Source organism: Diaporthe citri, assembly GCF_014595645.1.
Source record: "Diaporthe citri strain NFHF-8-4 chromosome Unknown scaffold_1, whole genome shotgun sequence".
Classification (NCBI taxonomy): Eukaryota; Fungi; Ascomycota; class Sordariomycetes; order Diaporthales; family Diaporthaceae; genus Diaporthe; species Diaporthe citri.
Genome location: NW_025064846.1, coordinates 9,297,788 through 9,311,880, shown reverse-complemented (window position 1 = coordinate 9,311,880; position 14,093 = coordinate 9,297,788). Strand labels below are relative to the sequence as shown.

General features: G+C 54.6%; 6 protein-coding genes across 6 annotated transcripts; 2 read left to right on the top strand and 4 right to left on the bottom strand.

The window, feature by feature from the left end:
* Positions 1–336: 336 nt before the first annotated feature.
* On the bottom strand, positions 337–2,442 carry INS49_002416 (uncharacterized protein; the record flags this gene model as incomplete). The annotated part of the gene is made up of 5 exons (XM_043163229.1): positions 337–386; positions 1,176–1,253; positions 1,426–2,117; positions 2,172–2,376; positions 2,430–2,442. 5 exons carry the CDS (start codon positions 2,440–2,442, stop codon positions 337–339), a joined length of 1,038 nt encoding a protein of 345 aa, XP_043031735.1.
* A 1,878-nt stretch (positions 2,443–4,320) lies between these two features.
* INS49_002415 (uncharacterized protein) lies at positions 4,321–6,061 on the top strand (the record flags this gene model as incomplete). Its single annotated transcript, XM_043163228.1, has 3 exons — positions 4,321–5,537; positions 5,612–5,785; positions 5,854–6,061. 3 exons carry the CDS (start codon positions 4,321–4,323, stop codon positions 6,059–6,061), a joined length of 1,599 nt encoding a protein of 532 aa, XP_043031734.1.
* A 189-nt stretch (positions 6,062–6,250) lies between these two features.
* INS49_002414 (uncharacterized protein) lies at positions 6,251–7,921 on the bottom strand (the record flags this gene model as incomplete). Its single annotated transcript, XM_043163227.1, has 1 exon — positions 6,251–7,921. The coding sequence occupies one exon, from the start codon at positions 7,919–7,921 to the stop codon at positions 6,251–6,253; it is 1,671 nt and encodes a 556-aa protein (XP_043031733.1).
* An 887-nt stretch (positions 7,922–8,808) lies between these two features.
* Positions 8,809–11,419, top strand: INS49_002413 (uncharacterized protein; the record flags this gene model as incomplete). Its single annotated transcript, XM_043163226.1, has 4 exons — positions 8,809–9,943; positions 10,904–11,098; positions 11,158–11,181; positions 11,256–11,419. The coding sequence occupies 4 exons, from the start codon at positions 8,809–8,811 to the stop codon at positions 11,417–11,419; spliced, it is 1,518 nt and encodes a 505-aa protein (XP_043031732.1).
* Positions 11,420–11,811: 392 nt separating this feature from the next.
* INS49_002412 (uncharacterized protein) lies at positions 11,812–12,559 on the bottom strand (the record flags this gene model as incomplete). Its single annotated transcript, XM_043163225.1, has 2 exons — positions 11,812–12,287; positions 12,358–12,559. The coding sequence occupies 2 exons, from the start codon at positions 12,557–12,559 to the stop codon at positions 11,812–11,814; spliced, it is 678 nt and encodes a 225-aa protein (XP_043031731.1).
* Positions 12,560–13,403: 844 nt separating this feature from the next.
* Positions 13,404–13,803, bottom strand: INS49_002411 (uncharacterized protein; the record flags this gene model as incomplete). The annotated part of the gene is made up of 2 exons (XM_043163224.1): positions 13,404–13,548; positions 13,613–13,803. 2 exons carry the CDS (start codon positions 13,801–13,803, stop codon positions 13,404–13,406), a joined length of 336 nt encoding a protein of 111 aa, XP_043031730.1.
* Positions 13,804–14,093: the final 290 nt, after the last annotated feature.

The window sequence follows — 14,093 nt, the reverse complement described above, 5'->3', positions numbered from 1 at the left end:
TCTCGAACGAGGAATCATCGTGTAGAATGTTTGGTTCATAGCTGAGCCTCGCGGCACAACCTATAATATCTATTGAAAGTGTACATTGGAATGTCTACCCGTCTCCATATGTATATTGCACCCCGAGACGCGGCGGATGCCCTTATTGGCTATGTTGCCATTCGAGCTGAATATTGTCAACTTTGGAATTCGTCATTCAGAACCTCATGAGACCTCATTTGATTGAGCACCGTAACGGTCTCGTGTTCTACCAATTGCCAGGATTGGTCAATTGCAGCATGGATCGCCAGCCATGCATGATGCACACGATGCCTTCAGTGAGCTAGCAGTGCAATGTCACTGCTCGATACCCTTTCCGGAGACAATGTCAACCCTCTCATCGGCCGCTGATCGCAGCATGGTCAGTTATCATTCGATCTGTTGGCATGTCTCACCTGCCTACCGAATCGCGCAGAGGCACATTGCATGACCCGTGGCACGGCGTTTACTGTCAAACTGTGACAGAGCGGCCGTTCACATGGCTCTGTGATACGAGCTGGTGCCTGTTCCAACGGTGCGGCCGTATGAACGCAGATGCGCAAGGGTGGGATAATCAAGATTCCCGCTGACAGATTAACGGGCGGGCAGATCTTTTGGGGACCGGGTTAGTCACAGAAGAGAGGGAAAAAGGGTTTCCATTAGTGACTACGATAAAAGCGCTGATCTTCAGATTTGTGGATATTGCTGAGGTGTGTCAACTGTACCTACAGGTTAAAGACAGACATCTGAAATCTGTACTCATGTCATACATGTGTAGCTCTTCTTGAGCGGTCAAAAAGGCAAGCGAGGCAAAAAGTATATTACCCGTAACCATAGTCTTTGACGTCTTCGTACGAGTGAATTCAATACACAACTATATTGTTGACTTTCCTGGTCAGGTGTGGATCAAATACTCGATTTCGATCTGAATGTTAATTGTGGGTTATAGTATTGGATGACTGAGTAGCAACGCAGACAGGTCAATACGAAGACTTTTGCAGATGAAAAACATCATTAAATCTTGGATTATAGCGCAAAGTCTAACACGGCCACGTTCCTCTTCCCTCCACTGCCTTCCACATCCTGCCCAACAATCACTGACAGAACATTCTCGCTCGCCAGTCTCGGACCGTCAATGAGTGGCTCTCCTGAAAAACCATTGCCAACCCAGACGTCCTCATAGTCAGCGTACCCATTTGACTTCGCCGCCTTGAGTATTCGTATGACTGAGGCGGCTGTATGCGGCAAGATCAACAGCAAGTCGCCGTCCTTCGTGACAGCCAGCCGACCTCGCCTTGGCCTATCTATAGGGCGGACTGCCCTCGATGTCCATGAGCCTGTGAGGCATGATTAGTTGCTTTTCTCACGGAATAATCGTCACGAGCATTGTCAAATGTGGTGACGTACCGTTAGGAGCACGATAGTAGTGCCTCCACACGTTAATACCGTCCAGCGTGTCGCGGTTCAAGATGTGTATCCCACCATCGTGGTCCACCGCTTGCGCCTCCTGGTTCATCAACCCGCTCCCCTTGGGTATATCGAAAGCCACAATCCCCTCGGAGGAGTTATCTATCGTCTCCCCTTTCCTTAGTTCAGCAATCACATTCCCGTTGCCATTCTTCCAGGTGTACCCCAGGTCCTCGGAATAAGCATAGCAGATGTTATGATTATTCTCCGCCCCGTTCGGCCCAGCCTGCTGCTTGTGCTTGGTATCCTCCGGGTCGTCCCAGCCCTCGTAGTGGACGAAGCCCCGGTACACCCACGTCACGTGCAGCCTGCCGCCCCTGAAGTCCCAGCCGTGGACGTAGGGGTTGCTCTGCACGCCCGTCAGCGGCGTGCCCACGAACTCCCAGAAGCCGGTGGAGGAGCGGTACAGGTACAGGTGGTCGGAGCCGAGGCCGGCTTTGCCGTCGCGCAGTGACATGAACATGGTGCTGTCCCCCATGGCGCCGAGGCGCGGGTAGGTCACATAGCTGAAGTGCTTGTGGGTGCTGGGGAGGCCAGGCAGGTAGTCTAGGTTTTGGGTGAAGAGAGACGGGGACCATGTGAAAGCGGTAGGATCTTGGGCGACGCCGCGTATCGAGTAGCGGTACCGCAAGCTACGATTGGCGTCAGATCGTACAAGTCAAACGGGGAAATGGTGCGAGACTTACACATCACAGTGATGGTCGTAGGAAAGGTGGATAGTCCCGTCTCCAGGACAGATCCCAATCTGGACCGTGTTGTGGCCATCATCCGTTGTTTGCGGGTAGTCCTGGAAGACAATGGTCTGCCATGGTCCTGAGGGGAGCTGTCTCCTAGCAAGGTGCACGAAAAGAGGCTCAGGGGACGAGCCAGGGCTCAGGGCGCTGTAGAAGACTGCATACTGCCAGCCGTTAAAGGACGTGATAGCATCCTGCTGGAATGCATACCCATTAATGGCATGCTTCCGATGGGCTGGATCAGCCCCCAGCACTGTCACTTCTGGATCCGGAAGCATGGTTCGCGACACCTGACAGGCTGATGGCGGACGACGTGCAGAGGCGGTGCCAAGCCAATGGTTTCCCACGAGGTACACAAGATGGAGGGATCTCTGGCGACAGGGATGGCTTAAGTCGGTCAGGAGGAAACAAGCGACTAGGAGGCCCACGGGACGGGAGCCAATTGTCTTCGAAGGCAGAGCTCCCGCGTTGGCACTTGGCGGCTCTTCTTTAGACTTTTTAGGGTTAAATACCCAGGCAGACGGCGTTGATGGTAATTCGTGGAGAAATAAATCGCCGTCGAATTGGTCTGCTCCTGGACTGCCTTGGCATATAAGACTCCCAGACTGCCTCTTGGCCAGGTTTGCTTGATATTGAGAAACGGAAATCCAGAAACTCCAAGACGTGAAGGCTTGTGGGGCACAGACGAGGAGGCCGTTTGACATGGTTAAGGCGTTGTAACAGGAATCTGGCTCATAGCGATCTTGCTCGCCTTACCGTGGCCCGAGAAAAGCGACGGGCTCAGTAGGCGCTGGGACAAAAACGACCGAGGGCGATCAACCTTTGGGACCGACCCCAACTTTGAGATCGATCCCCGCCGAGAGGGACCAACATCGGTCCCAGCGTCGCGTCAATCTTCAGGGCAGCAATGTCAGAAGCAAGCTGCAAGTCGCAGACAAATCTTCCTTGGACGATCTTATCAACATTACTACCTTTCTATTTGTCCTTCCACTTTTCCGGCCCCTTTTCCGAGGCAGAGACTTTCGCGAGACACAAACACAAGAAGATCAATATGCGGAGAGGTCTCCGGGGACCGATCCACTTCCCCAGATCTGCCCCGGATTGGAGAATGAGATGTGCGGAGACCAGGGGTCCATGTCTGCCAAGTCTCTAGACCCCCCAGGAAGCTTACTGACAACCTTCCGGCTAAAGTCGTCTGATTGGCAAGCCAGTCGGGTCTATGGCCCGTTTGACACTGAGCTGGCGTCCTGTCCCACCTCCAAGGGTCGACCGCTGAGGAAGACAGCAGGAATCAGCATGGCTGATCACCACGACCCCGGGACATCATGCCATCTGATCACAGAAGCGCGCTCAGTCGGGGTACGCGTGGTCCTAGTTGGATCTGGCTCGTACGAAGGCGCCCTAGGGATCTTTGTGCCTCCCCGATCCTCCTCGTCCTTCAGAGACCGCGTGGCTCTGGCCCAAACATCTAGCTTCCTCTGCGCCTTGTCCAACAACGCCAAGGTGGCTTGACACTTGCCCCGATCTAGGGATCTCAGCTGGGGTAGCATTCAACCTCCTTGGTGGGAAATCAGCCAGCCGTCTTGGAAACGAGGACAAGCTTTTGCAGGTGAGCGTGTAGGATGAAGCCTCTGCCGCCCCCCAACGGTCTCGGATGGCCGCGTGCTGGGGCGTGTGGGGAAGGCTGGCTGGGCCGCGCCCCGGAACCACCTTAGCACCCAAGTACTGGGCAACCCAATTCACCCGGCTGCATCGTGGGGTGGCCAGGTCCTGGGGTGGGATCTAGTGCAGGCTAGATACCTTATTCACCGAAGCGAGTTAGGCATGTCCACTCTCGTATGCGTGCCTATATGAGACCACGCTTCTCCGGCTGCATGCTCCTCATTTTTTGACCACACCCCTCGAGATCCGATTTTCTGTCATTACAGTCTCTTTTTCTTCTCGCGCCTGTCGCTGCGAGAGAGATCGGGTCATCATCCGAATCTTCTTTGCTCAGATATTGTGCCGGTAGAAGACGTGTATTCAACCCCTCAACCCGGCCATACAGACACAACCTCCTCTTCTACGGACCAGCGGCAGCCAGCCGCCCACCGCCGCCAAAATGTCTATCGGAGTCAAGATACTGCAAAAGATCGTCAAAAATGAGGCCATGGCCCATGACCCGCCGGAGATTTACGGATGGCGCGTATACCTCCTGGCCTTCTCAGCCTGCTTCGGCGCCATGTCCTTCGGTTGGGACTCGTCCGTGATTGGCGGTGTCATCGTGATGGACCCTTTCATCAAGGACTACAAGCTCGGTGACCCCAAGAGTGCAGCCTCAGCCAACCTGTCCGCGAACATCGTCTCCACCCTGCAAGCCGGCTGTTTCGTCGGTGCCCTCGCCGCCAGTCCATTGACTGACAAGTACGGTCGCAAATGGTGCCTCATCGCCTTGTCTTTCATCGTCCTCCTCGGTGTCGTCATGCAAGCTGCTGCGAGCGGCCACCTGGCCGCCATGTACATCGGTCGGTTCATCGCCGGCCTCGGAGTCGGTGCCGCCTCGGCCATCAACCCGCTGTATGTGAGCGAGAACGCACCGCGTGCCATCAGGGGCCTGTTGACGGGCATGTACCAGCTCTTCATCGTGACGGGTGGTATGCTCGCCTTCTGGATCAACTACTCGGTCAACATCCACATGACCGGAAAGGTCATGTACATCTTCCCGCTCGCGATCCAGGCGCTCCCCGCCCTGCTGCTGTGCTTCTGCATGCTGCTCTGCAACGAGTCGCCCCGTTGGCTGGCCCGCCAGGACCGCTGGGAGGAGAGCAAGCACGTGCTGGCCCGCCTCCGCAACCTCTCCCCCACGCACCCCTACCTCGAGGAGGAGTTTTCCGAGATCGTCGACCAGCTCGAGAAGGAGCGCCGGCTCATCGGGGACGCCACCGCCGCGAACCTGCACAAGGAGATGTGGACCATCAAGGGCAACCGCAACCGCGCCCTCATCAGCATCGGCCTCATGATCTGCCAGCAGATGACGGGCACCAACGCCATCAACACGTACGCCCCGACCATCTTCAAGAACCTGGGAATCACCGGCACCTCGACCAGTCTCTTCAGCACCGGCATCTACGGCATTGTCAAGGTCCTGAGCTGCGTCGCCTTCCTGCTGTTCCTGGCCGACTCGTTCGGGCGCAGGCGGTCGCTGCTGATGAGCTCCGTCGCCCAGGGTGTATGCATGTTTTACATCGGTCTGTACGTCCGGATCTCACCACCCGTAGCAGGCGAGGCCGTGCCCCCCGCTGGCTACGTCGCCTTGGTCTGCATCTTCGTCTTTGCCATGTAAGTAGCCGTTCCCCACCGGCCCGTTTGAACGAAATGTGATAATGGAGCATATGCTAATCACCGTACCACAGGTTCTTCCAGTTCGGCTGGGGCCCAGCATGCTGGATCTACGCATCCGAGATCCCAACTGCCCGTCTCCGATCCATGAACGTCTCGTACGCCGCGGCGACCCAGTGGCTCTTCAACTTCGTCGTCGCCCGGGCTGTGCCAACCATGCTCGTGACTGTCGGTGAGCACGGCTATGGGTGAGTTGCCGCCCCCGTCCTAGCTCCTTTACTGCAAGAGGCCGTCTCTGACTAATTCGCGAAAACAGCACGTATTTGATCTTCGGAAGCTTCTGCTTCTCCATGTTCTTCTTCGTCTGGTTCCTTGTGCCCGAGACCAAGGGTCTGTCTCTGGAGGCCATGGACGAGCTTTTCGGCGTCACCGACCACAAGGCTCCTTCCCTAGATGGCACAGGCTCGTCGCGAGCGGATGACAAGCCACACCCCATTGCCGAGCAGACAGAGATTCAGAGGTAGAGGTGTGGACGGAGAATGAACAAGGGATTTACGACCGCTTCTCGATGTTGAAGCAGTCGAAGTGTTGTTCCAAGGTTGCTAGCTTCTGGGTATCCATATTCAAAGAGATGACTAGTGCTGTTCCACTCCAATTCTGCCGTTGTATGTTCGATGCCGATGAGAGATGTGCTTGTACACGAGTCTCGTTCGTCATCTTCTCTCGTCGTCCTGACCAACTGTGTACCCTCTCGCGACGCCACTCCTTCCTTGCTCGATAGGAGCGCTTTTCTCTTCTTCGAAATCGGCTCCTAGTCCTTGCCATGTCCTCTGCGATCGGAGGTATTCCGCGCCAGGGCTGAATACGCCGTTGATAGTTGCCAGTTCCGACTTTGCCCGCACAGCCAGCGCATCTGATTGCTTGGCGGTCGCTGGATCCTTTTCCGTGTTTTCCTTTTCCACGTTTCCCTTGGCCGCGCGAGCCGCGCGAGCCGCCACGCGCATAGGCCGAGCATTCGACACTAGCTTTCCCGTTCGAAGATCGAACACCGGTACGTCGTCCTCATCGTCGTCCGCGTCCACCTCTACCCCACTGTCTCCGGTGACATTGTCATCCGCCTTGTCCGGTCCAGTGCCCTCAGGCTTGTCTTCGACAGCCTTAACACTTTCAATGCCGCCCCACCAGCTCAGTCCCCAGACCCTCTCCTCGTCCGGCTTGAGCGCAACTTCCAGCTCAAAAGGTGTAAGGACAGGCCTGTAGAAGCCCGCGTCCTCCTCGACGAGACTGCTCTCCCAGCAGCCGACGACCACCCAGCCATCCATCTCGGCGAAATTAGCCAGCTTGGCCGAGTTGAGCTTACCCACCACGACGGTGTAGCTCTTCTTTCCCGCGGCGGCGATCTGTTTCCGTATCGCGTCGATGGACGAAAGGTAGTTGGCCACGGATAATGTGTTGACCAAGATGCCTATTATGCCGGCTGTAGTGAGGTTGAGCAGCTTTGCGTAGCGGCGGCCGAGCAGGGCGCGGGTCGTCCGGGCTGGAGAGTAATATGAGGATGGAGAGTCCGGTGTTGCAAAGATGTGGAGGGAGGATACGCGGGAGGAGAGGGCCAACAGCAGGGCGGTTGGCGGTGATGAGACGTGGAATATGGAATATTGCTTCAGGTCGATGCCATCTTTCTCGTCAACGACGACTTGTTTGTCGTCAGGATCTACGATGATTCGGTTTGGTATGCTTCCTAGGGGATCATGTTGTATCCTGGTAGATAGCAGCTCCTTGTACCCTCGTTCCCGGGCACGCCGATATAATTCGGGAACGTGGTCCTGGTACGTCACGTCTGCCATAAGAACGATTTTCGATTCTTTTTCTGGGAACTCGGACTCGAAAGTTTGCAAGGCGTCATCAAGGTTGAGGGCATGCTTGGTGAAGACGTAGATGACTGGCAGTCTTGATGTTGGAGAAAGACAAGAGCGGCCAAAGTGGACGACGACGTGTGCATCGATGTGTTCGGCGGCTATCTCGTCGACGCAGCAGGAGCTGTAAGAAGTGTCTGCTAAGATGTATATCTTGTCCTGCTGTTGTTTCCTGTCCCCTGCGCTTTCCTTCTCGCCCTCCCTGTCTTCGGTTTGTGGTATACGGTCCAGCTCCTCTTGCAACAGTGTCACGACTTTCGGGGCGTCGCCGAGCATATGGTCAGGGAACTGAAGGGCGATTCGCCTGTGGGCCCCGTGCCGTACTTCTCGAGCAACTCGCGCGACCTCGTATGTTTCTCGAAGCTCGTCGTCGGACCTCGGGCCCTTGGGGTCGGCTACTGGTTCTTGGTACTCGAACAGATGGTCTTCTGGGGTGGAGAGCACCGGGGCTGCCGTGAGTTCGTTTGCCATTGTGTTTCGGGGCCGCAGGGCGGTGTCGTCTCGTCCGGAAGCTGGTCGACGTGCCCGTGTTGGATGAAGCTTTTGGGTGCAACACTTCGTCAGTGGTGGTGGGGGCGGGGTCAGAAAAATTTCAGAGTAATCGGTGGCGGCGTTATTGGCGGAGAGGGGCGGTCTTGGCAGCATGAGCTTGGAGATCCCAGGGGTCTGCCTACCTGGATGGAAGGCAGCCTAGGCCTCCCGACTCCCGTAAAGCTTGGCTCTCAGCCCTACCACCTGGCTGGTGTCTCCCAAGCAAGGAACATAGGAACTCTTAGACTCATCTCAAACGTCGACTTGTCCTGGCCTCTTGACGTGGTAGAAATGCATCTTGCCTTTACCTCATTTCGAAGCAGTAGTTCTCGTAGCCATTTTTAGAACAAATCAAGACAATTGATTGCTTGACACAGAGATGCTGTCACGACTTGTCATCGAGACGATCGTCGCTTGTCCCCGGTCCCTGCCACTGGTGACATAAGATGTCGCGACCGCGATCGTCGTCCCCGTTTCTTCAGCTCAACACTGTCCTTTTCTCCTTACTCACGCATTCGTCAGTCGCCAACCAACAGACTCGCTGTTTCACCCAAGCTTTCAGGCAAGGGAACGCTCTGGCTTATCCCCGAAATCGGCGTCAACTTTCCAAGACTTTGCAATGGCTTCAAAAAACACTGCTCGGCCAGACGCGCCTCATTACCAAACATCCCAAGGACTCTCGTCAAAAGCAGGCACAATGTCTTCGTCCAGCTCTACATCTCAGCTCGGGGTCCCCGATACACTTCAGCGGCAATCATCAGCACCGCCAGGCCGCCAGCAAAGCGACGTCCAATCCCAGGACACCGCTTCAGCAACCCTCGGAGCCGATGGGAAATATGAGCCTCGAGGGCGTCTCATCCAACCAGCTGGCATCTCCCGAGCTTAACCAGGACCACCTCAACCATGACGAGAAGACGAGTGGCAGTGTCACTCGATTCTTTGGGAATATGATGATTGCCAGGATTGGCCGCGCCTCCTGGCAGTCGATGGAGTCAACAGCCAGACTCCCATTTTACCTCTCCCCATGGGGCGACAACACGCCTTTCACCCTCCCAAACGTCCGCAAACGTGACCTTGCTCTCGCTGGTGTTTCGCACTTCGGACTCGACGCCCTCGGAGTCTCTGCTGTCACCGTCATGGAAAAGGCCGTCGAGACGACCGCCGAGCAAGGGGTAGACGAGGGCCTAGCCAAAATCACGGGTAAATACGGCAAGGCTCATCAAGTCGTACGCAAGATCGGCGTGAACAGCATCACATTGAAAATCAGGCATAAACTTATTGGCGAGGGCGCCGAGCTTGTGTTCCAAGGAGTGAGGAGTACAAGTGACTGGATGGGCTGCGCCAAGGGCTGGTTCTGTCCATACCTGTACGCCAGTGGGAGGGAGCCCGAGATACCAAGAAGCAAGGATTTTGCCATGGCACAGCTTCTACGGCCGCGATTGGCGGCGGATGCGAGAATCGCACCTGTGTTGCTGAGCTCGTTCACCGACGCTGATACGCCAATCCTGGCGCCCCTTGGTTGTCCTTGGGAGGACCAGAGTTTCAAGCCGACAGCGCCTGCCTACCCGAAGTTCCGGCGAGTCGCCATTTTTATAACAGGAATTTCGCCATACCGGTATATCACCTCGCAGTCGGCGTGGTCGCACTGCAGGATCCCCAACGAAGCAAAAATAACGTTCCATTTGTTTACACATGTCCCAGCCATCGTGCTTCCGGTTAGAGACCAGTCGCCCATACTGGCTTGGAGCCCGTGGACAATCGCACGAATGTTCGAGAAGAAGACGAAGTACGACGTTGCAACGCATGTCAAGGAGCTCCTGAGCTTCATCGAGACGATCATAGATGAGAAGACGGCCAGGGAAAATGCAGAATGGCGAGACATCGTGGAGGCCGCCCTGCGGTCGATGCTTGGCACGGTGCTCAACGTGCCCGATGCTATTCGCGAGACGTCCAAGAAGAATTGTGAGCTTGAGAGAGCCGGGGTCGTCTTTTTTAGGTATTGAGGGTGGTTCACCAAGCCGTATACTTTGGGGTGCAGGTACTTGACATTGAAACGCCCGTGTCATGTAACGAGTAGCAAACATTGATCACGGATCACGGCACGCCTCTCGAATGTGGCTTGACTCGGGACCCACTGATTCGTGGCAGACGGCTCAGACAAGACCAACTGTTTCGAGAATTGACAGACATCATACGGTCAATGACTACTTGAACGGCATTATATCGTTAGCGCAAGGGAATCTCCGCCGAATGACTTGATCTTGATGCGAAGATCTGGCTTGGGTCAGATGCACGAGCCTTTTACACGGGCGGCCTCTCTCCATCGTCACCACCTGAACCTCTCTCCAGCCGTCAGAGACCCTTTTGACAACGAACATAGGCGTGTCAGCTTCTGGGTAAACATTGAGCATTGCACCGCTTGGCCGTCGTGGCACCCTTGGCCTGCAGAACGGCGACTTGCTCGTAGGCCGTTGCGGTCTCGCAGCTTCAGCAAGCGAGTACACAGCCACCTTACTATACACACTTGGCACGGCTCCCTGCAGATAGGGACCCTTGACCCACTCCTGAGTGAAATGCACCGCAACGTGTTTGCCTGTGGTCCACATGTTGACTAACAGAGACCGTTCTCGAAACCACTCAATCGTCCCCACAGAGCATCACCAGCCCTTGGCGCCCCATGATGAGGCGGCTGAGCCGCAGCTTATTCGGTGGGGAACACAGGTCACCGCCCACGTATTGACGTCAAGGTCTCCCCTCTCGCCAGACGAGTCCCCCTGAATCTCAGTGGTTCTGCGCGGGGACGGCCATGCGATCCGGAAGTCGGTGAGAAGTTGATACGTGACAACAGGGCAGAAACAGCATATAAAGAAGACGACTTCCCCCCCGGAGGCCATGAGTTCCAAGTCTGAAACATCATCTCAGTAAACGACTCTTCTCTTCAAGTCAAATCATATCATCTCCTCACAAAATTCATCATGTCTAACTTCCACCACACCTGCGAGATCCCCAGCGTCCGCATCGACGATGGTCACATCCTCCGATGCCGTGTTGCCCGTGAGGACGGCGAGTACGTCGATGCTGAGATCAACCTGAACTCCTGCATCGGAAACGAGAACGGTTAGCATAACACTTACTCTTATCACATTGTGCTTGAATACAAGGCTAACGGGAGACAGGCCACTTCTTCTGGGGAGGCGAGAGTAAGAACATCCCTTGACACTACTAGGTTGCTCAACCTCCACCGCAGGACATATATGCTGACATACCCCCTCAGACTTCCTCGAGACCGCCGAGGATGTCCGCTTCCACATCGAGGGCGACAACCAGCCCATCTTGCGTGCCAGACTCCGTACCATCGACGGCGAGTACGAGGACCGGGACATCAACCTCGCGGAGAGGATCATGAACAGGGATGGAAACCTGTGCTTCGAGAACTAAGAAGCAATAAGCATGTGAAGTCCGTTATGCGGCTTTAGCTTCTCCTTGTATTTGGAAGACAGTCCAGAAGAGAGAGCATGCTTCATGTTGTAAGGAGGCCCAACAATTGAACAGACCTCCAAAGAAATCCCCGTCTCCACATGCAGTGTGCTGAATTGGCCAAATGTCCCTGCCCTATCAACTCGGCGAGCCCAACTAGTAATATGTCTCCAAACCTGAACCGCGAATTAGCCAGTAGTCCATAATCTAAAGCGTGACTCAGAACATCTGCGTAAAAAGATGTCGGGCTTCTGGAGAACCTGGATATTATTTTTAGCATATTAATCACGTGAAAGATCTCTGATATAACGACGTGGATTGAGAACTCGACCCTTCAATTGTCTTCCAACTATTCACGACTCATCTTTCAGGACGTAGTCAATCACAGCTTTGTTCGGACCGTCCCACTCTGATCTGCCCCTGACAAACCAGAGCGTCACGGCGCCAATCAGGACTACACCAAAGACTGGTCCGGAATAGTTCATATTGGCCGCCGTAACAGGCAAATAATTCGGAAAAGGCAACCAGATGATTGCATAGACAGTGTATGCGAGGGCGAAGATATTGAGAAATGTCCCTGCCCTGCCAAAATTCCAGACTCTGAATTGAATCCTGTCGTTGAGACGAGCATGAAGCACAACTGCAAGAATGATTGTGTAACTCAGGTAGATTGCCGTGGATGACAAAGACACGATAGCACTCAGAGCGATGTAGGAACTGCCTCCTATGTTGAGCAGGGACAGCAGAAGGACGACGATCGACACGAGCACGACGGCGCGGGAGGGGACGCGGTGCTTGGCATCTACATGTCCAAAGTATTGTGGCAGTCCTGCGTCAGGTCTGCCAGCATTCCTGCATGAATGTAGAAGGTGTACATGACACAGGGCTCCCAGACTCACCGCCGTCCCGCGCCCATGCCCAAGTTAGACGTGATACAGACGAAAGTACGCCCATATTTCCAGAGATACCAAGAATGACTATCCCGAAGGTCATAGCCGTGGTGGCTCTTGTGGATCCGGTGGTGTTCAGAAGAATGGTCACAATTGGGCTCGAAGAATCAAGGAGGATGTCGGTAGAGGGCATGCATATCTGTAACACCATTATTTAGTCACATGTCTTGACAAGTCTTGCGCTACAGGACCACAGCAGACAAGCCATTGCGTTACGAGATGAAAAGCACCGCTCGTTCTGGCTTTGAGGTATTGGAAAAGCTTTGGAGGTACAGAGACGGGTAATAACTTACACCAAAAGTAATTATCATCACCAGGCCAAGCGCAATATTAGTTGCGACGGACCAAAACACAGCTCTTGGTACGGCACGCTTGGCATCTCGCGTTTCCTCTCCCATGTGAACAACACTCTCAAAAGCTGACAGGATTAGCTAATTGCCCCCTTCGCATATTGGAAAATGGTCCTGACCTACCACAGAAGAGAAAGACACTTGATAATGCTCCTAGATTCGCCGCAATAAAGTAGTTATCCCATCCCGATGCTATGCTGCTGACTAGGAAGATGTTGGGGCTGTTCCTTGGAGACATAACCCAGAGAACAACGAGATAGATGAGCACCAGGCAAATATTCAAAACGCCGCTGAGGAGCTAGTCGTATATATAATTAGCAAGACATCAATACGACCTTTTCCTCGTCTTATTAATGTTTGGACACCAACAGACGAGAACATTTGAACACTGACCTCAAACCATGGAACCAGCCAGAATGCAAACAGGTTCACTCCCGCACAGAAGGCCACCGTAGCAAACATAATGAGAGTAGTATGCCAGCCGCCGGGGCTATAGTCGGGGTTGCCAACTTGGACTATGCCCTCGAGCACGACGGTATTCCCGTTCAAGCAGCTCGTGAGCAGAGCAACGTATCCAGTCCAGGTGAACCAGCCTTGAATCCAAGTGTGGAACCTCCTGCATCTCGGCGGCGAGAAGGTCCAGGTTCAGTAGTACTGGGCACCCGTAACGGGCTGGATAGATGCCAGCTCCCCGAACGTGGCCGCCTGGGAGAGCGCTCCAGCGGCCACTACGAGGTAGCTCCAGAACCATGCTGCCGGGCCGCCGTTGGCGAGAGCGAAATACATGTTCCTGAAATTGGGAACAGGTATTTAGCTCCGGTGCTTTCTCCAGTCGGTCTGCTGGGCGTCCTTACATCGCCACGCAATACCATGTTGCCATATACACCAATGAGAACGAGAAAAGCTGAGGCAGGGAGAAGAGACGCCTCGTGCGCGTCTGCGCGACGAGAACTGAGGACCCATCTTTGGGGCTGTCGATGGCTGCCGGCGAGTTTCGGTCGTGCACTTTGATTGTGCTAAGTTCATGTTTGTCGTTGGATTCCATTGTGGGCGAGGCAAACAAGACGATATATCAAGCAACATCCGCCAAACTATGAGCAAAGTAGCAAGACGAAGATTTAAGCATATCAGAGGGCAGAGGGAGTCAAGCGGGAATGAATTCACTCGACCGAGACGCACGCATTGGCAAGCGAGGAAAATTGTGCGCCAGCCGGAAAGCTTGGTCTTCCGCATCAGACCCAGTATTCCATTCATGGCCAGCCAGTCTAGCTGAGAAGCCATGTGAACGGTGGAACTGATAGGATTCTTCTCAAAACGCATCAGGAGAGAGGGCAG